Here is a 21,085-nt window from a genome sequence, read left to right on the forward strand (position 1 = left end):
AGGGTGTTTATAGTTGAGCAGTTACCTGTAATAAGTTCAGTTTATGGGTGGGTGAGAGCAGGCTGCGAGTGAAAAAGACACCGTGAAATCTTGGCGAGGCCTCTGACAGGAATCATTGTTTTTTATGGTTGCCGAGTTCCCAGCAGAGATGCTCAAATTTCTATAGAGCAAATATAGCTTGGTTTTCTGGTTTGCAGACATACAGAACTACATGGATGAACTGAATGGTCATAATCTTAGCCTGAGTATGACTTTTTTTGTTTTTTCTGGTGAATAGCAAGTTATTACAGGGGATTTTGTTTGTTTGTTTTTTTTCAACTGAGTTTGCACACTGGATGGGAAATTACAACTAGAGCACAGCTTTTTCCTGGTAATATGCTGTAAGTAGGACCGATTGTACCCGATTTTTCACTTGGCATTAAAATGAAGGTTAGAGAAAGCTGTGCACATATTTATGTTACTGTCAACAGCCAAAGGTGGCAGTGGTGAGGATAAAGGGAAAGAGACTATGATGTGGTATAAAATCAGTTCAGATGCAAAGAAATCCAGAGAAGGTGTGTTTTTAGCATCTTTCTGAAGATGAGTACACTAGGGGCAAAGCAGATATGCAACGCTGTAAATTTTGGTGGTGGCAACCAAAAGAATAATTTTGAAGCCCTAAAGAGCATTCACAAAACCATTTGCACACCTAAGTTCAACTGAGCACACAAATTACGCAATTTATTAGTGTGCATTAATGATTCTAATTCACCAAATGTACATCTACCCTGTAAATCAGTTTACTCAAACATAATATTACACTAGTGTGTTGTAATATTATGCAGTAGTAAATCTGCTTACAGAAGTGGGGAGTAAGAGTTCTAGGTTGTAAGTGCTTTGCAAAATGGGTATACACCCACAGTGATTGAGTTTGAGGATTTTCACAACTGTGTGCAAGACACATTCCTACCCTGTATATGATCAGCAATTTATCCTGGTGAAGGACAGGAGTAAATTTGTTTCCAGGGATGGTTATATCCCCAAAACATGAAGGGTGTCGGGAGGGATTAGAAAGCTCATTTTCACTTGCTCTCTGTTTACCTATGGCAACTAACTGGCACCCGGCAAGCTTCTAGTAGTTCACGGTCTACCCATTTGAGACCGCTGAGCTAAGACATGTACTCCAGACCTGGAGTCATCAGTTAGTGTGAGTGGTTTCCTAAATTAATATGTACCTCTACATGATGTTTTGTTGCATGTGGTTTTAGTTACATTTACTATATATGCTTTTATAGACTAGTAGGAAATGAGTGTAAGACTTCAGTGAAGACTTTGGCAGATCGCTTAAGGTAGCATTGCAGGCTACAGTAATCAGCATCTGGGAACTTAAAGGAAATTACTTTAGTAGAAGATAAAGGATTCCGTTTTCATTGAAGGATATAAATTACCCTAGCTGTGCAGCAATGGACTTATCTAGACATATCTTAAAAGGCGGGAACTGGCAGTTAGCACTCTCAGTCCATTTTCACATAATTTACTTTGAATGAGACTCAGGTAGTGAAACTCACTCATACAAAAGTTTAAAAAAACAGGTAGTCAAAAGCAAAACATCCCAGGGGACTAACTTGGAGGAGCTCATTTACTACAAAAGCCTATCCAGTTCACTAGGTTATTGAGAAACAGTTTCGTTCCTCAGATGTTTTCTAGAAAGGAAATTAAACATAATTCAGATTTTGAACAGCAGTTTAATCCCCTTGCCTTCCAGCAAATCATAGCACCTTTATAGTGCTCAGTGATTTCAAATGCAGAATGCATCAATGTACAATCCATTCATACTGGTAATACTTTGGAAACCTCTCACAAAGTGTCAATTATATAAGTAACTACAAAAAGTATAGATCGGTTGGTTGCTGTGAAACATCATCATTCGCCTTTCAAGAGTCATGACCATAGTTACTCTCAGTAATTACACATAATTTGTCTTAAACATCACAGAGCTTCTGTGTGAAGATACCTTGAGGCCCAGTGGATTTAGTATTGTTTTCTAAATCAGAATGCATTATTGTACAATTAGTTCAGAATGGTAACACAATGACAACCATTCAGAGTTTTGACTTCATAAAGAGAACAATTACATGTACAAATTAAGTATCAAACTTTAGATTCTGGGTGTCAAGTTCAAAATACTTACTCATTTTTTTGTGTCTTTAACATTGCATTGCAGAACTTCATTTTGATTCCATCAGCTTAAATAGCATGGACGCAACCAGTGATCGAGACTTTGTAGGTAGGAGTGACTCATTAACTTCATGTGGCAATAATCATAATGTTAGTGGTTAAAAGGCCTTTGACCACTCTTGGATATGTTTTGGAATGTGTATGCTTTTGATTGTGTTTATGTGTAGGAGTATGTACAGTCAAGCTAGGATACATTTCTAGAGCCGGAATCTAAAATGCCCATGATATGGGTGAAGTGTTCTAGATACATGTCATAAATATTTTGTTCAAGAATGCCATTGTTTACATCAAGGTCTTTAACAGTAGGGCCACCGCAGGGAATGGTGGTGGGCTGGCAGCCTTAAATTGGCAGTCAGGACAAAGACATTTCCAGTAGCGTCCCAGCCACCATAGTGAAGGTCTTTGCTGATATGACAGGAGTTAAAGCCGATCCTGAGTTTAGTGCTGGGCTTGTGTGGGCAGGATGACTTCAGCTCCATATAGGTGCGACTGAACAAAGGCAGTCCTGCAGGGGCATCTCTTTCTAAGACATCTTCAGAATTGCTCTCTGGGTAAACCATGTGTTTTTTAGCAAACAGACCAAACACACTATGCTTGTCTGGAAAGTGACAGTTTGTCAAATATTTGATGTAAAAGGCTGATTATCTTCTAGATAAGACACTAATCCAAAATGCTGAGCTTGTTCATAGTTTGATTTGTAAAGTCTCGCCCACCAAAATATTTTTATTTTAGGTTTGAGATATGTGGTGATTAGCCATCACTCCATCATTGTGCCTGCTCTCGTGGTGTTCTCAGAGGCCTTTTATATAAGCAGAGAGATCATCGAGGTGATGTAAAGACTTTGCCCAACCTTAGTCAGAAATGAGTTGCAGTATAGACTTCTCAGGTTAAAACCAGCCTTTGAGAATTGTGCTTTAAAGTGGTTAAGTCCACAGAGTTAAACCGGTTTTATTTAGGGTTCTTGTGTAACCTTCGGTAGGTAGGGCAGATCCTTAAGGGATTAATTGTGAGATGTGTTGTATTTACCAGCACAAGCAAACAATTATTCAGCTAAGGGAGAACATACTTAAAGGTCCAAACCAAGCTTTTTATTAAAAAGACCATACTTTGGAAAGCAAGATATTTAAAATGGTAAGAATAGATTCAGGGGATAAAAGGTTACAGCAGAATTAAATTGATAAAAATTAGAGCAAAATCGCTTTGGGAGGGGGTTTGGTAATGAAGCAGTAAGAAAATATCCTAAACATCCCCATGACCAACAGTGCATTGAGATTGTTCATTGGAGCGGAAGAAGTAAAACACATGGATGCTTTACAAAGCCAAAGCATACAGGTGGAGCAGGTGGTTTCCTTAATTTGTTGCACACTTCTCCTATGACAGACAAATTATTGAAAAGTTCCAAGGAGTTTTTAAATTGTGTATTCTACATTCACATTAGGGTGAGTTTGACAATGCTCCTCCCCTCTAGAAAATGGTTGTAAGGTATCTCAAAAACACAAAGGTCTGCTCTGTTCTCCTGGAGAGAATTCTTGCTGAACAGCTGACCCACTCCTGATTTCACACAACTCCTCAGACTCAAACTCAACAGTTCTTCTGGGTTGGATTTTCAATATGTAGGCCACGAGATTCACGGTTCTCTGTGGTCATCACCTTCCTCTATGTCCAAGATGTTTGCATATTCCCATTTCATAACCTTTTGAAGCAAACTTCTTAGAACAAGCAGTTATCCCAAGGAAAAAGGTCCAAATATCCAAGGATTCACTTCAGCGGTAGGACCAAAAATCCTCTTGTGCTCTCCTTGCAGGTAGTTAAAGTTCTTCATTGCTAAGGGTAGGGAGGTGCCCCATCTTAATATTCTGTGTTCCAAGTAAATACTGAAGTGCCAGTGGGCTATACGGGTCCTTGTCAAAAATATTTCTTTATTGATGCAACAATATCAGAAAGCAGGAGTACATACTTCATCAAATAGGCCATTAATAAGGAGCTTCTAATATAGGGTAGCATATCTCCGACCAGTTAAGTGATAGCCTTTGGCAGGACCATAGCAAATGAAGTAGGTTGCATTTACATGATCCAAATCTCTTGCAGAGATCATTTAGGGATAATGTTGCCCTATGGAGTTATACAGATAAGTAATACAAGTAACATAGCACACCATAGTATGTGTATTTAAGTTGTGACTCTCTAAGGGGCTTATGCATGTTAAGTAGGGAGGCCCAGTGTCCGGGTGTATAGTCTAATTGTAATATAGTCTGCTATTTGATTTCTCACTGTGTCATGTTCCACTGTCTTTGATTAGATGTCGATCAGGAGAGTGTAAATCCAAGAAATCATCCTTCTGAATGTCCCCCACTTTGTAACTCTGGAGAGGATTGGGAATTGTTGGTGGGCAGTCTGTCTACTACCATACCTGCCTCTCTCATGAGTTGTCAGTATGTCCATCCCTGGGTTAGAGTAAAGTGAAATTCCAGGCGGAGGTCTTCAAACAAGTTAAGTGAGTCTCTCTGTACCAATAGTGAGTGTGCCCTGTGACCCCCTTGCTTGCCACCCAAAGGTGGAACTCTGAACACTAGTGCTGCGTTATTCCATACTTGGGCCCGATAGAGGACTACGTACCTTGATTTGTTTATGTGCTGTGTTCCAAGAGGCCAGAATAGTGTGGACTGTCAGCTGGGGGTAATTAAAACCCTTGTCTTTTATAATTCAGGCAAGTATAGCCAGGGAGATTACTTCTGTTCTTTGGCTATCCACCTGGAAGGGTTTCTGCGGTCACATGCCAAGTGTGATAGTTGGGATAATTGGTGTGCCATGCTGTACAATAACATGTTTTGGAGCCTCGGGCTGCCAGATGTGGCTGCTTTGTGTAATTTGGAGGGACAAACTCTCAGTTTCCTTCCTAACGCATTTTTTTTTAAATTTGTTTATTGATTTTATACACAACAAAACAACTATACAGTAACTTTCATATTGATTCTCACCCCATATTCTCCAATCCCTCCCCCGACCACACATGTGCATCATCTAGTACAGTACATATAGTACAGAAACATGACCACACATGCATTTGAGCAGTGTTCCTTTCAGCAACGCCGGGTTATTCCCCACCCCCCCCCCCCCCATATGATTGAGTCACATCCAATGACGCTATCTGTGGCATTCATGTGGGTCCCTGGCTCCAGTTGCCCCATATTTTTTCAGACTTCCGTTTGCCCCGTATAGACAACACAAAATGTTGATTCCCTTCGATTATAAAGTGTTGTAACTTGGAAGGGACTGGAAGGGGCAGCATGCCCAGCAAGTAGTTGTATCTAGGAACCAGTTTCATTTTGACCACCTGCATCCACTCCCACAAGGACATTTGCAGAGATGAACACCATAGGAATTTATTATTAGGTTTCTTAATCAGAGGTAGGATATTGTCTATAACCTTACTGTGGTATATGCTTTGCTTATATCCCAAATTTAAAACCAGAGACGATGCAGAAAGTTTTTAAGAGCTGTTACTTTGGGAATGGATATACCTGGGTCCTTAAGTTTGGATTGGTGTGTGGCCGTATCCTCCTCTTTTCTCCCTTCTGCTTGTCTGACCACTGCTACCAAAGCTTCTAGTGCAAGGAGGAATGAGGGGTTGGGGGTGAAAGTTGAGCCTTGCCTTCTTCCCCGGCATGTAGGGAAGACTTCCAACACAATGAACACAGGTTCTTAAACAGAAACTAGCATCCAATTGGTGAGTAGCCCTCAATACATTTATAAAATGTTCCCAAAGATTCTACACTTTCCTTTATATCAGAATGATGTAGTTCTTTGAGACTTAAGTGGCACCAAAATGCACATTGTTTACTTTGTGTTTCTAAATCCAATGTAGGACGAGACAAATCTGATGCCAAGGAGCATTTTTCCAGATCCCCTCCACTTCATAACAACTAGTTCAGCCCACAATAAAGTTATTTCATTATCATCTACCAGGGCTCTCCCATAAAAGTCTGGCAACCTAGCAGTTATCTCTTTAGAGAGAAAAAACTTTGTGTCCTGTCTTGTTAATTCTTAAATATGTACGCAGTGCTCCCAAGCCGCTCTTCCTTCCTGCATTTGAGGAAGACAGTCAAAAGGTATGATGAAAATATAGCTACTCTGGCATAAGTATGAAGCATGTGCGAAATATTTTTTAACTGAATTAAGCATGTCACCTGGCCAGTTTAGCCCGATTAGGTGCAAAATATCCCATGTGTCAAAAGCCATAAAACTAGAATAGTAACTTTGAGTCTAATTGCAGATTTGTGTGTTTTTCAAAGCTGAGATCCAAATTAAAAGTGAAGCACTTGAAAATACCTTTGGAGCCTAATTATAATTTGGACAAAGTGGTAGTCATGTGCTTTCTCACACCTTGTGAAAACACTGCGCCTAGTTTTACAAGTGATTAAACCAAGCCAGTAAAATCATGTGAGGCTACTGAGCATAGGTGGTAAAAGGAAGTGCGAATGGGCATGAACTTGCCCCCGGAATAGGGACATTGCATGCAGTTTGGGTCTGATAAGTATGTGTCCACAGGTTATTCCTCATTCTGGGGGCAACTACTCATAACTCTGGATTTTTGGAGGGATATACTGGCAGAAACTTTATTCTCAGCCACATGACATCCCCGTACGTAAATCCAGCCATCTAGTTATAGGTGACATGGTGCCTACATCGAATGCTGCCAGTTAGTTACTAGAGCACATAGCAGATTGAAAGGGGAAACCATGGGTATGTTTTATTGTAGAATTTTTTTTTCCTAACAGGACTCTCAGAAGGATAGGCCATGATACGCTGGTAGTGTTGACTTATAAGGAGAGAGTTAGTAATATTTTCAAAGGCCTCATTGGTAGCCTAGCGTGCTGACAGACTCAGAGCAAGTTTACTGTAAGTGGATTTGTTTTGACAGAACATTTGGTTTTAAATAGCAAATGTGAAGGGATGTGTAACTGTTGACAGATAACATTACACAGAAGAGAGCAAACATCCATAGTTTCACATAGAAAAACAAGTTAAAATACTTAAACTAGACTGATTTGCTCAAAGTGGAATTACCAGGCACCTAAGTAAGTGTTGCAGTGCATGTAAAATGAACATTCCAGTCCATGTATATGAATGTATGCTTGTCCAGGATTGTTTGATTACTCAATGACTTACTGCTACATGTTATCTTTTTCGTTTCTCTGAAATTCCTGCAGCTGAGTTTCTTTTCTGGGCTTCCATGTGCATGACCCACATGAGCAAGATGTCTGAAGATCTCATCATCTACAGTACAAAGGAATTCGGCTTTGTGACTCTTTCTGATGCATATAGGTACCTGGAGGTTGTGTGAGCATATGTCTGGGGACAAAATACAATTACTGGGGCCAGATATTAGGAATAGGGCTCAAGGGGCTATCCATGGAGACTGGAGACTAAGCACAAGGGTTGGTCACTGGGAACTGGTGACTAGGTTAAGGGCCGGAGACTAGTGCCAATCACTGGTGGCTGGAGATTAGGAGCAACCAATTGGGCACTGATAACAAAGGACTATGAGCAGTCGCTGGAGACTGGGGGCAAGGGGTTAAAGGAGTCACTGTGGACTGAGGATGAGGAGTAATCACTTAGGACTAGTGACTGGGGTCTAGAGGCACTCACTGGGGGATGGGCACATAGGGCAATCACTGGGTTCTGACAACAAAGGGACTGGAAGCAATTACGAGGGACTGATGAAAAAGACTAATCATTGGTTACTGGGGACAAGGGCATGGATGTCATTTAGGGGTTACCAGGGGCTCGCAGCCGCGACCCATGGCTTGTCCTTTGCTACCCCTGGCATTGCCTTTGTGACCCCTGGCCTCAGAGGAGTCAAATTCAGTGCCAAGGACATAGGGGGAAGCTTGTCCTTACAGATGTCAGTTAGAGCTCCACTGCCTTTGTTTTCGGTCAATTATTTATTTTTAATAATATATTAATCAGTGTTAGTGTAATAAAAATGGAATACTATTAGTTGTTTTCTTATCAGACCACTCACATATTTTCGCCGCTGCGCTGCTCTTCTGGCTCCTCTGCAGGCACAGGCTCCTAGCCTGCCCTGTGGCCAATCCGAATGCTGCTGTCATGCTGCTGGCAGCATGAAAGCAGCGCTCGGATTGGCCGGAGCGCCCTGGCTTGGCGCTCAGAGGCAGATGGGGGCCTCTGCCTGCTCTCTCCAACCCAAGACGGCCGTCCAAACACACTTACACACTGAGGTGAGTGCTGTGCACTCCGCCTCCATCCCTGTCATTGCCCGTAGCCCGGCCCCCAGAAAAATAAAAACAATAATAAACACTGTTTATTATCGTTTTTATTTTGCAATTTGCAGCTGCTGCTGATGGTGGGGGGGAGGGGTGCTTCTCAGCCATAGCAGAGGAGCCGCCACTGCCAAATGATGCAGTGATGGCATATGATGTCTCCTAACTGTAGTCTGTGAGTGCTGGTGGAAATACCTTAAATCTGTGTTACACTTTGGCAAACACAAAACATTGCATTTAAGGACAAATAAAAGCATTCTTGAGTGCAACACAAATGCACTACAGCCATGGTTTGGGAAGGAACAGGTGACTGCTTAACTCTCGGACCTACTGTCTGATGAGTACTTTTAAGCAGCCTCTTAAGTGAAGCAAGTTTGTGTGGTTTGGCTCAGCCTCAACTCAGCAGATTTGAATGTGCATGACATAGGGCCCTCTGGACCACTGGCTCAGTATGGCCTACCCTTCTTCTTCCAGTTTCCATGATGGCCACTACAAAATGGTGCCAGGCACAATTTAAAGCTTAGACTCTGGGTTGACTGAGATTCAGGGAATAGGTGGGAGCTGCATAGACCTAGTTCCACCTGAGAACACTGCAGCTGTCTGTAGCTTCTTAGGTTTCCTTCTTGCCCCGCAGAATTAGTCACCATTGCAGGATAACAAGTTTCAAGATTGATAAAGCATGGGCCTGTCTGACCTAATGGATGTGAGCCTGTGGGAGGCTAAAGGACAAGCAGCCAGATCAGTAGGTGTCTGACAGGAAGTGAAGGTATTGCCTGGGGCAATAGAGGGAAGAGGCCAGCATGAGACACTCTGACTCGCATCTCAAACATATCCTCTCTTAAACATATCATTAAATGCATACATTGATCAATGCACTGCCTGAGCAACCAGTCTGATTTTCAAGTGTAGCCCTTCCCGCTTTAAAAAGGTCCTCTTAAAACATACAACAGTGTTTCAATATACTTAATAATTGAAATGCCCTTTGTCAGAACAATTCTGGAGATACTGATGTATGATCCTTCTGTTAATTGAAGTATTGTACCATATGACCTGGAATTTTCAAATGGGGACCAAGTTGTTAGTTTTATATAGTAGGAATTAATATAAATGAGAAATCAGCAGCAAGTGAGATTTGTGCCTTCTTATGTAGATTCAATTGTTTGCAAGGGATTTAGATTTTTTATTTATTTATAGCTTTCAATGTGCATCAACGTCAATCTAGGTTCTTTTTCAGTTGACTATACCTTTTATAAGGGAGGTTCTGTGGAGGGGTTTCCTGACATTCAGAGATACTTGTAGAAGAGATTTTGGGTGGCAAATTTTCCAGCAAAGAAGGGAGGATGTGGGTTGAGGGGTTGTCCTGTAGGCCAATTCCAGCTGTTGTTTGAGTTTGTAACAACTGAATATACCTTCCCCACCGAACAGTGAGAAGATTCTCATTCTGGCACTCCAGATGGCAGTCCTTGGATTTTAATGATCCATGCTGAATGTAATTATTTTTTTCTTAGCACGGGGAGTAGCTTGATGCCGCAGAAGAAGAATCCAGACAGCTTGGAACTAATTCGCAGCAAGACCGGGCGTGTTTTCGGCCGGGTATGTTGTACGCTGATATATCATAAGTGAGACTAAAGCTTTAGGGTCGGCAAACAACCAAAACCTGCTGCCACATTTGCTGCTCCTATAGTCCTCATCTCTTCAGATGACACCAACAATGAAATAATCTGTTTAAAGAAAATTGTTGACCCCCAAGAATAAGTAATCCAGTTTTTATTTATTGGCCCCTCTCACGTACTACAATAGAGTACAATATGAAGAATATATATACTAATGTTCCTAGGAACCAATTTTTCTTAAGTGATCTATTTAGTAAACCGATAGTTATCTCAGAGATCAGAATTTTATTTTGGGCTTTATTATATGTTTTAAGTTTTGTATTTTGTTATGTAGCACTCCTGAATTTATTTGCCCCTGCCTAAGAAATTATTCCTCTTTTGGGGCCATTTTGAAAATAGAGTGTTATTTCAGTAAATTAAGGTCTCAAGTAATGTAATTGTTTTTATTATTCTATGATGTAGTTTATTGTTAGGTTTTAAAATGGAATCTATTTTTTGTATGTTTGTTTTGCCTTGCCGGCATAAGGCCAAACAATTCATTTTTAAATCTTTATGGGGGGTCGCAGAGAGCCAGCCCCAAGATAGCTGCTACCTTGGGAGACTGCATGGACACATCCTTAAATCCATGGTAATCCACTTTTTCGATAGCATGTGTGGCTGTTGTTCCACATGCAGCGCATAAGTCCTCCGCCATCTAGTGTTGGGCTTGGAGTGTTGCAAGTTGTTTTTGTTCGAATAATTTTTTCGAGTCACGAGATCGAGTTACTCCTTCTCTAAGTGATAGTGCCCATGGGCATCGAGTCGTTTGTTAGATTGTTTTCTCTCCACCGTGGGGTTCGGACATGTTTTCCTCTGCCTCCGGTATTCCTCGGCTCGATCCGTACGGAACTCTTCTCTTCTGTCTTTCAACTATGGTATTGTATTTCGATTGTGGTTTTTACAGTCTAATGCACTCGACCCATATTTCTGCGTCGGGGTCGGTTTACTGCCCTTCGGGGCGCCAGAGTCATTCTCAGGCCTACTCCTCCTCCTGTTAGAATATGAAAGGCTGATGGAACGGACTCTATTTCAGTTTTGCCCTCGATGCCACTTCAAATTCCCACACACCAACCAACACCTGGTGTGTAACTTGTGCTTGTCCCCGGAACATAAGAAGGAGCACTGCGGCGCATGTCGGTCTTTTGAATTCAAAAAGACCCTCCAGGACCAAAGAGCACGTTGGTTGGAGATGGCGTCGAAGACACCCGACGACACTCCAGATATTTTTGGAGAAGAAGCACAGGAGGAGATCGGACACAAAGTGGCTCTTTCCATGGAAGATTCAGAGTCTGATGTTGAATCTGACATCGAAAGTCAGCCACTCACCTCAGCACAAGCCGTGAGTACATCAGCCCTGACCTCCCATCGAACAACTCTCAAAAAACAATACAACAGGTCGTCGGTCCACCACTGCCTTCCGGCCATGGTCAGCTCTGAAAGTTACATTTGGATGCTCCGCCTTCCAGCTCAGCACCAAAAATGGTCAAGACCAAGCAGTGTTCAGCGTTGACCTTCGGTTTGATAGCATCCCACACAGGTTGGGGATTGAGTCGACCATTTCGTCTCTGAAAAACAAATCTTCTACATCCATTTCGGAGCCAACCTCTTCCACTCGACATAAGACTTCAACTCCGAAAACTTCAGAACCGAAGATGCTATCTTCCAAAGACTCCACTCATTCCTCCGAGGCAGCTTTACCAGTGGAGCCAATTCTTGAAATTATGGACGCTCGTCGGCGCCAGCTCCAGATACAAAAGGGACAGGGAAAATAATTGCTTCTCCCTCTGTCCCAGTAAAGAGGAGACTTACTTTTCAAGAGACATTGGACACTGCTCCGCTTCCTAAAAAAGTTTCAAACGACAAAGACAAGCCCCTAGGGCAACCTCAGCCTTCTCCACCTCACTCTCCTATACTTCCTCCTACACCTCCACCACTTCCACAGTCTCCTCCACCTATGGTTGAGCCACACTTTTCTCCACAGGGCTCACCACAACCTCAGGGAGTTGATTTAGGTGAAATTCCACATGATTTTGACCCATGGGATCCATATGATCCAGATCCCATAATACCCAATGACCCTGACTTGTAACCGGCACGCCCTTCACGTCCTGAAGATGCAACTTCGTACCAACAGGTCATTGCACGAACAGCTGCATTCTATAACGTGCAAATGCATACTGACCCTATTGAAGAGAATTTCCTCTTCGATACACTCACCAACACATACAAAGAAAGTCAATTCTTGCCCATGTTGCCAGGTATGCTTAGACATGCCACAGATATTTTTAAAGAACCTTTTAGGTCCAGAGGCATTACCCCAAGGGTCAACAACAAAATCTAAAATACCCTCTGATCCTACATTTATTCAGTCAAAAATACCTCCTGACTTTATAGTGGTCACCATAGCACAGAAACATGCTATTAGCCAGTCAACAGGAGATGCTGCTCCCACTGATAAAGAGAGCAAAAAACTTGATGCAGCAGGGAAAAAAGTGGCTGCGCAAGCTGCCAATCATTGGTGCATTGCCAATTCACAGGCACTTTTGACAAGATATGACAGGGCCCACTGGGACAAGATGGAGGATCTTCTCCAGTACCTCCACAGGAACATCAGAAAAGGGGACAGGAAATAGTTTCAGAAGGCCAAACAATTTCTAATAACTCAATTAGGTGTGCCACCGATGCAGTAGATACTCCAGCATGTGGTATTAATACCATTGTATTTATAAGAAGACATGCTTGGCTCAGATGCTCAGGCTTCAAGCCAGAAATACAACAGGCAATTGTCAGAGAACACCTGTTTGACCCAGAGGTTGACACCACCATAGAAAAGCTTAAAAAGTATTCTGATACAGCAAAGCTATGGGGGCCCTACTTACCCCCCCACATAGGGGTAATTTTCACCAGCCACAATTTAGGGGAGACTTCAGAACATCATCTACTGAGCCTTCCACATCCCAAAACCAACAAGGCACACACTTCTATAATAGTTTCCTTTAGAGGCTCCTACAGCGATGCAAAAAATAGAGGTATAGGTAAGGCGTCCACCTCTAGAGGTTCTGTCTCAAATACACGCCAGTGACTACTTACACATTACATCAGCCCACACCTCTCCTGTAGGGGGAAGATTACTCCATTTCTATCCCCAATTGTTCAATATCACCACAGATCAGTCGGGTTCTATCAATTATCCAACATGGTTACTGTCTAGAACTCATCTTCACTTCACAAATATTCCCCCTCGAACTCACAAACTTTCACACTCCCATCTTACTCTTCTAAAAGAAGAAGTACAATCCCTTCTTCTCAAAGAGGCTGTAGGGCTGGTTCCACTAGCACATCAAGGGTTAGGAGTATATTCTCTATACTTTGTCATACCAAAAAAAGATGGGTCACTAAGACCAATTCTATATCTCAGGCCTCTCAATCTATTCATTCTCTCAGAGCATTTACATATGGTCACTCTTCAAGATGTCATTCCATTATTACAGCTAGGTGACTTGATGACAGCTTTAGATCTGAAAGACGCATACTTTCACATGCCCATTCATCCAGCACATCGCAAATATCTCTCATTTGTCATTGCGGTAAAACACTATCAATTCAACGTTTTACCATTTGGGGTAACAGCCGCTCCCAAGGTATTCACAAAATATCTAGCGGTAGTTTCCACATTGCTCAGAAGACAACACATCCATGTCTTTCCTTACCCAAATGACTGACTCATCAAGCCAGAAAAAAATCCAACAATGTCAGCATCATACTCGGTACACAGCAGACCTTCTCCACACCTTCGGATTCACAATCATCTTTCTCAACTCCCACCTGCAGGCTTCACAGACAACGCCTTATCTCTGAGCAGTTCTCAATGCTTACTTAGGATTGGCATATCCTGGCCCAACTCAAATTCAAGCTTTCCAAACTCTTCTTTCTCAATTACAAGAAAACCACACTTACACAGTGAGAACACTGATGCAACTACTAGAGATTATAGTGTCCTGCATTGCCATCGTTCCTCATGCCAGACTACACATGCGTCCCTTACAGCAGTGTCTATCACGTCAATGGTCTCAGTCACAGGGTCATCTCCAGGATATAGTGTTGTTCAACTGCCAGACTCACCGCTCTCTGCAATGGTGGAATCCCACCAACCTTTCCAAGGGGCGGCCCTTTCAAGACCCTGTAAGTCACTCTTACTACTGATGCATCACAGACAGGTTGGGCAGCTCATCTCAACAACCTTACAATGCAAGGCATATGGGGTCCGATTCAGCAAATCTCTCACATCAACTATTTGGAGTTACAAGCAGTCTTTCTAGCACTCAAAGCCTTTCTGCCACAACTCTCCCACAAAGTGGTTGTGCTTCATACAGACAACATGACAGCCATGTATTATCTACAGAAACGGGGAGGAACACATTTGTCTCAATTGTCCCTTCTTGCTCAGAGAATTTGGAAATGGATAATTCACCACCACATTCACTTACTGGCAGAATATCTCCCAGGAGTAGTCAACCAGTTTGCTGACCTCTTCAGCAGGATGCAGCAACATGTCCACGAATGGGAACTCCACCCACAACTTTGCATCCAGATACCCACACCCTCTGTCCAAGGGCAATGCTGGATGAATTGGTCAGGGATATTTGCTTATGCTTTTCCGCCTCTCCCACTCATTCTGTCTCTAGTTTGCAGATGAGGCAAACATCACTCACAATGGTCGTTGTAGTTCCCACCTGGGCATTTCAACCTTCGTTCACAACATTATAGGATCTGTCTGTAGTTCATCATGAGAAACTCTCTAGCAGGCCAGACCTTCTGACTCAAAGGCAAGGTCAAATCAGACATCCAGACCCCAAAACACTCAATCTTGCAATACGGCTCCTGAAGTCTTAAAGTTTAGTTATTTGAATCTCCCCTCAGAATGTATGGAAATTCTTACAGGGGCACGTAAACCTACAACTAGACAGTGGTATGCTGCAAAATGGAAATGTTTTGTCTGCTACTGTCAACCTAAACACATTGATCCACTCAAAGCCTCGGTTCAAGACATTATTTGTTATCTGCTACATTTACAAAAGGCAGATTTAGCATAATCATCCATTAGACTTCGTTTGGCAGCTATAGCTGCTTACCTCCAAAATAGGCAACATATCACTTTATTCAGAATTCCAGTCAGCAAAGCCTTCATGGAAGGCCTCAAAAGAGTCATTCCACCCAAGGTTTCTCCAGCCCCATCATGGAACCTTAATGTTGTACTTACTAGACTCATGGGCCCACCCTTTAAGCCTATGCATTCCTGTTCTTTGCAATTTCTTTCATGGAATGTAGCCTTTGTAGTAGCTATCACTTCTCTAAGAAGTGTAAGTGAAATACAGGCTCTAACTCTAGATGACCCATTCTTCCAGTTACACAAAGATAGGGTAGTTCTTAGGACAAACCCTAAATTCCTTCCAAACGTTGTTTCACCATTTCACATTAATAAATCAATTGAGTTACCTGTCTTTTTCCCACAGCCAGACTCATTTGCAGTGCACTTCACACACTAGATGATAAAAGGGCTCTTATGTATTATATTGATAGGACTAAAAACTTAAGGAAATTGAAACAACTGTTTGTAGCATTTTCTGTGCTCCATAAAGGCAATCCAGTATCCAAAACAGGCATAGCCAGAAGGATAGTCAAATGTATTCAAACTTGCTATCTCAAAGCCAAAAGGCAGTTAGTTACCTTTTACTCCCAGAGCACATTCTACCAGAAAAAAGGGTGCTTCTATGTCTTTTTTAGGTATCATTCTAATAGCTGACATTTGTAAGGCTGCTACTTGGTCTACACCACATACATTTACTAAACATTATTGTGTAGACGTTTTAGCAACAGGCTAATGTTGGCCAAGCGGTGCTCAGGACACTTTTCCAAACTACTCCAACTCCTACAGGCTAGCCACCGCTTGTTTGGAGGGTACTGCTTTACAGTTTATGCAAAGCATGGGTATCTACAGCCACACATGCCATCAAACAGAGAATGTTACTTACCCTGTAGACGTCTGTTCATGGACATGTAGTGCTGTAGATTCACATGCACCCTCACTCCTCCCCGGAAGCCAAGTGGTTGTTGTAGTAGCATGCTTATGTAAATATTGTATATATGTATATACACTGCATGGACATCTCTTTTCTTTATTCTCTATATATATACTCCTTACCTCACCCACCTGCGGGAAAACAATCTAACAAAGGATTCAATGCCCAGGTGCAGTATCACGAAGAAGAGGAGTCACTCGATCTTATGACTCTAAAACATTATTCGAACAAAAACTGCTTGCAACACTCTGAGCCCAACACTAGATGGTGGAGGACTTTTGCAAAGCATGTGAATCTACAGCACTACACTCCACAAACAGATGTCTACTGGGTAAGTAAAATCTTTCTGACAGGCGTTATGTGTAGAAAAGAATTTGCTGACCTTAACCGTGATGTGCAGCTATGCATCGCAATCATTTTGATTGTTCATCAGATGCCATTGCCCCAACCAGTAGAAAATCTAGTCCCACACCGGTTGGTCATTGCAGTGCGCGTCGCTTGTGGCCTACTCAGGAGCTCCATGGCCCTCCCAAGGGTGGTGGATTAAGTAGCTGACCTGGCACCAAAATGTAGTGTAGGAAATACCAGCTGCCAGACACTATGAAGGAGGTGAGGTGTGCGGTTCCGTCCTTGGGCCCACTGACATGGAGAGCTTTTTACATCAAGATCAGAGGATTGTGCGAGGCACGGCACCCATTCCGGCTGCCATGATGGCATGTGTTGTGGCACCTGGTATGCAATAGTTTGCCTTTTGCAACAGTCTGCCTTTTAAGGGTCTTCTATGGGTGTGGAGATTGACTAGGCTACACAGCACCGGAGGCTGGTAGAGGGCATGCTGCTGGTAGTCTTGCTTGAAGTGATGGCCACCCTGTTGGTACCTTAAGTGCTATTTGCTTAAGCACTATTACACTATATCATCAAGGTACTCTCGATGTAAAATGCTAGATTGGGCCTAACATGAACAAAAGACTTATAATGAAGGAAAGTAATGCACGAACCCTAGGAAGTCGAGCCATTGAGCTCCAGTGTCTGACTAGCACTTATTTGGATGTTTTGCTTTACACTGACTGGGCCATAAGGACATTAACTGGCTTCTAGGAGGCATTCACACCTATTTGAGGGGAATACCTGGTGATGGGTGTTACTGTATTACTGTCACAGACAACTGGGAATATCCCTCGACCAGTGAAGGTCCTCACACGGATCATTTGAAAGAATGTCTGGATAAACACGCTGAACTAATCAACAGGAGAGAAATGCATACATTGGATATAAAGGATCATGCAGGGATGAGAGATGAAAAACTCCCTAAAATGGAGAGGGTACTAGAGGTGATCCAAGCCAAAAATAAGGACATGGTAGTGAAGTCCCTTTGCAATAACATTCAGATCATTCGTGTTCCAGAATCCACAAACATCAGCAGGATGGAGACATGTGGAAAATCTGTTCAGCACGCTTTTAGATAGAACGCACCACTTGGCGGTCTTCATAGTGGTGCAGGGAAGCCTGTGTTTAGGCCAGTGCCAGGTACCCCTGCAACCCCATCCCTGGAGACCCATAATGGTCCTCATACTAAATAATAGGAATCATACTGCAGTAATGTGCATGGCCGGCGAGAAGATGATTCTTTTCCCCTACTTCACAATTGCTCACAAGTGAAAAGGAGGGCTACACTTAATGAAGAAGAGGCTACAGCACTAGGCTGATACCATGCCATGCTATACCTGGCAAAGCTGAAGGTCATCTATAAATGTAAAGCACACATTTTTACTAACCCTCAAGACCATAAAGTTCATTAAGGTCAACAAGATGCCTGGCTCTATACGCGAAGCAAGACTCAAAGGGGGAGGGCAACATCCATGGTTAATGTTCTGGCAGTACTGCCTGATAAATGAGTATGGTGTGATAAAAACTGTACCTGAAAGGGTATGCTTGGGAGCCCTTGGTGGACACCCCTCTATTTTATAGGATCTTGCTTCATAAGGTTTTGTTCAAGTATAAAACTTTGCCAGACAAAATAGACAATCTGGTGTTTGTCATAATGTTCCTAAATGACATTCATTATATCCCTTTAAAGATTTTCCCTTTCGAAGGGGGGCTTGGTAACATTTGATGTTAGGTATGAATGGAAAAGGAGAAGGATGATGTGTGAGGCAGAGGGTAGGTTTGATAATTTAATATCTTCTAAGTTTTAAACTCTTATCCCAGTGACTCCTCATTCTCAATCTTGTGTTTCTGTCTGGTGACCTACGTTTACCACTGCAAGAAAAAAAATACAGTTACGTGGCATTCTGGTTCTCTTGTATCTAATGTCTTGCCCTAGAAGCCATCCATTGATGGTTTTAATGGTAAGCTTATTTTCGCAACCTAATCCTATTGTTTAGAAGCTGTACCTTGAAAAATTCAGTGATCCACTGTCTGCTTATAATGTTTCTTTGCATGTGGCTTTTAATACTACCTGCATGTAAAGACCTTGTGTACTAAGAGGTTTACAATTTCATTTCTCTTGCATTATGCTTCTTTGTTTTTTATGTTTAGTGCTCAGGATTTCTTATGACTTTGAAAGGCCTTCCAAGCACCTACAATAAAGATTTACAGGTATGGAGATGCTCTGTTTGAATTGAATATGTTAAGGGAAATTTATTGTTCAGGAATTTTTGATGCAATACTTGCAGTGTTGTACGCATGGGGAAGGTGACTAGTTTACAGAGAGATAGTGAAATGTTGTGGTGGGTTTAATGCAAAAATTCTATACGACATATCTTCTCCCTTTAACAAAACAAGAAGAAAACACAACTAGAATAACTGGAAAACCATACATAGAACAATAGATTCAGAAGACTATTGTTAAAGGAGCAAACAAAGCAAAACTATTAACCATGTCAGTTTAGTTTAAAGTCCTTCATTACTTTGGACTTTTTTTCGCATTCCTAGATAACTTAGTGTTCAGAGCTGTCCATTGCATTTCCCAGAAGACCCCCATGAATGTTCCCTTTGCAAGGTTCACCTCATATTTATTTTTACCACACTCTTAACTAACTTCTGCCACTTGTAGACACCCAGCTCATTTCACAATTCTTTTTCCAAATTCCACACATTACCATCTGACAATTCAACCACAAAGTTCACGATTCCCTTTACTTGCAAAGGAGCTGAAACCTGCAACATTCTCTTCCTCACAACACGTCCTAACTTGAACCTAACCCAATCTTTCCTGCAAACCTTGTTCAACAAATAATTTACACTTCATTCCCACGTCACCCTCAGCCTTATTAAACTTCAATTTCTGTATCCATCCCAGCCTTAATGTAGAACAAATCTCTCTCTCTCTCTCTCATTCATTTGTATGGTGTCTCACCAGTAACACTGTTACACGTAGCCCTGTAAGCCCACACTAGTCTCTTCACTGCTCCAATCACCACCCCCACCTAGTGCTAACAGCAAGCCGTATTTCAATACTTTGTTCCATCTCTCCACTACAGAATTTCCCTGTGTATAATAAATGGATGTCCTTATGTAACGTATATTGAGTTTTTGCAAGAGACGTCATCTCCTTTTACACCAACTGAACCCTGCTGTCTGTAACAATTTATATTCAGACACCTTCCCTAACAAAAACCTCCCTGAAAAACTCAGTAATATTCTTGGTCTCAATATGTTTCACAAGCATAATTTCTGGCCAACGTGAAATTAAATCAACAGCCACCAATACAAACATGGCTCCTGAGCCCTGCGTAGCAAAAGGGGCCATAATATCCAAAACAACTTTTGCTCAAGGACCTTCACCCTTGTTAATAACGTGAGAGTGATATGACATCACTGTTTGCTACTTACCGCTCCAGGCACAATTCACACACTGCCTTACTACTTCCTCAGCATTGCGATCCAAACTCACCCACCAAAAATACTTCCTGATTCTTCTTTTGACCGCACTCATCCCTTCATGACCAAACCTTAAAACCTCTTCCCTAAGTTTTGAGGACACCAACAATGCATCATTTCTCCTTGGAATCCCATCATTAATATATAACTCGTCCTTAACAGCCTCATAAGGCTTCAACTCATTCTCCAAATTTCTCTTGTATGGCCAACCTTGTTACACAAATCACATCACTTTTTCCACTCCGTCTGAGTCTAGGGTCATAAGTATGAATTTTAGGAATTGCGAATCCTAATTGCGATTCTTTGCGAATTGCAATTAGGACATTGCTATCCCTAATCTACAGACATGTACAACTTGTAAATAGCAAATCCTAACGGGTCGCAATAGACCTACCTCATGAATATTAATAAGGTAGGTCACAATTTGTGACCGATTAGGAATTGAACCATCACAGGGAATGTGGCCTGCTGGTGTCAGCAGACCATCATGTCTGTGATTGCTTTTTTACTAAAGCAATATTTTTTTTTAAATGCAGCCCATTTTCCTTCATGGAAAATGGGATGCTTTTGAAAAAATAAAATGAAACATTAAAGTAACAGTAGGACCACTTGCTTGACCCTTGGACCACTGCCTGCTCCTGAAAAATATTTGTTTCAACATGTACAAAGGAAAGGGTTCTCGTGGGGATCCCTTCCCATTTGTGAATGGTAACCACCTCCCTTAAGGCATCAGTAAAGAAATTAATGTTTTGCAACCGTCATTCAGTCTCAAAACATTAATACATACCACTGCGATTAGGTATTAGAAAGGAACACCCAAAACACGCCATTTCCAAATATCGAATTGTTAAACACAAATTGCTATTCGGCAGCATGTTACTAAATCACAGTTTGTGTTTTGTGCATATGCAAAAGCATTCTGTGAATCGGTCCGTTTCTGACTTCAAAAGAGCTTTTGTGCATATGCCCC

At 42.0% G+C, this 21,085-nt stretch overlaps 1 protein-coding gene across 1 annotated transcript in view; it reads left to right on the top strand.

Annotated features, from left to right (window-relative positions):
• The window catches only part of ASL (argininosuccinate lyase), a 201,960-nt gene that overhangs the window by 137,103 nt on the left and 43,772 nt on the right, over positions 1-21,085 (top strand). The window contains exons 10-13 of the mRNA XM_069226880.1: positions 2,204-2,266; positions 7,428-7,542; positions 10,010-10,094; positions 18,772-18,831. Of these exons, the coding sequence (XP_069082981.1) occupies positions 2,204-2,266; positions 7,428-7,542; positions 10,010-10,094; positions 18,772-18,831 (323 nt within the window). The remainder of the gene's footprint in view (positions 1-2,203; positions 2,267-7,427; positions 7,543-10,009; positions 10,095-18,771; positions 18,832-21,085) is intronic.

Source organism: Pleurodeles waltl, chromosome 3_2 (assembly GCF_031143425.1).
Source record: "Pleurodeles waltl isolate 20211129_DDA chromosome 3_2, aPleWal1.hap1.20221129, whole genome shotgun sequence".
NCBI lineage: Eukaryota > Metazoa > Chordata > Amphibia > Caudata > Salamandridae > Pleurodeles > Pleurodeles waltl.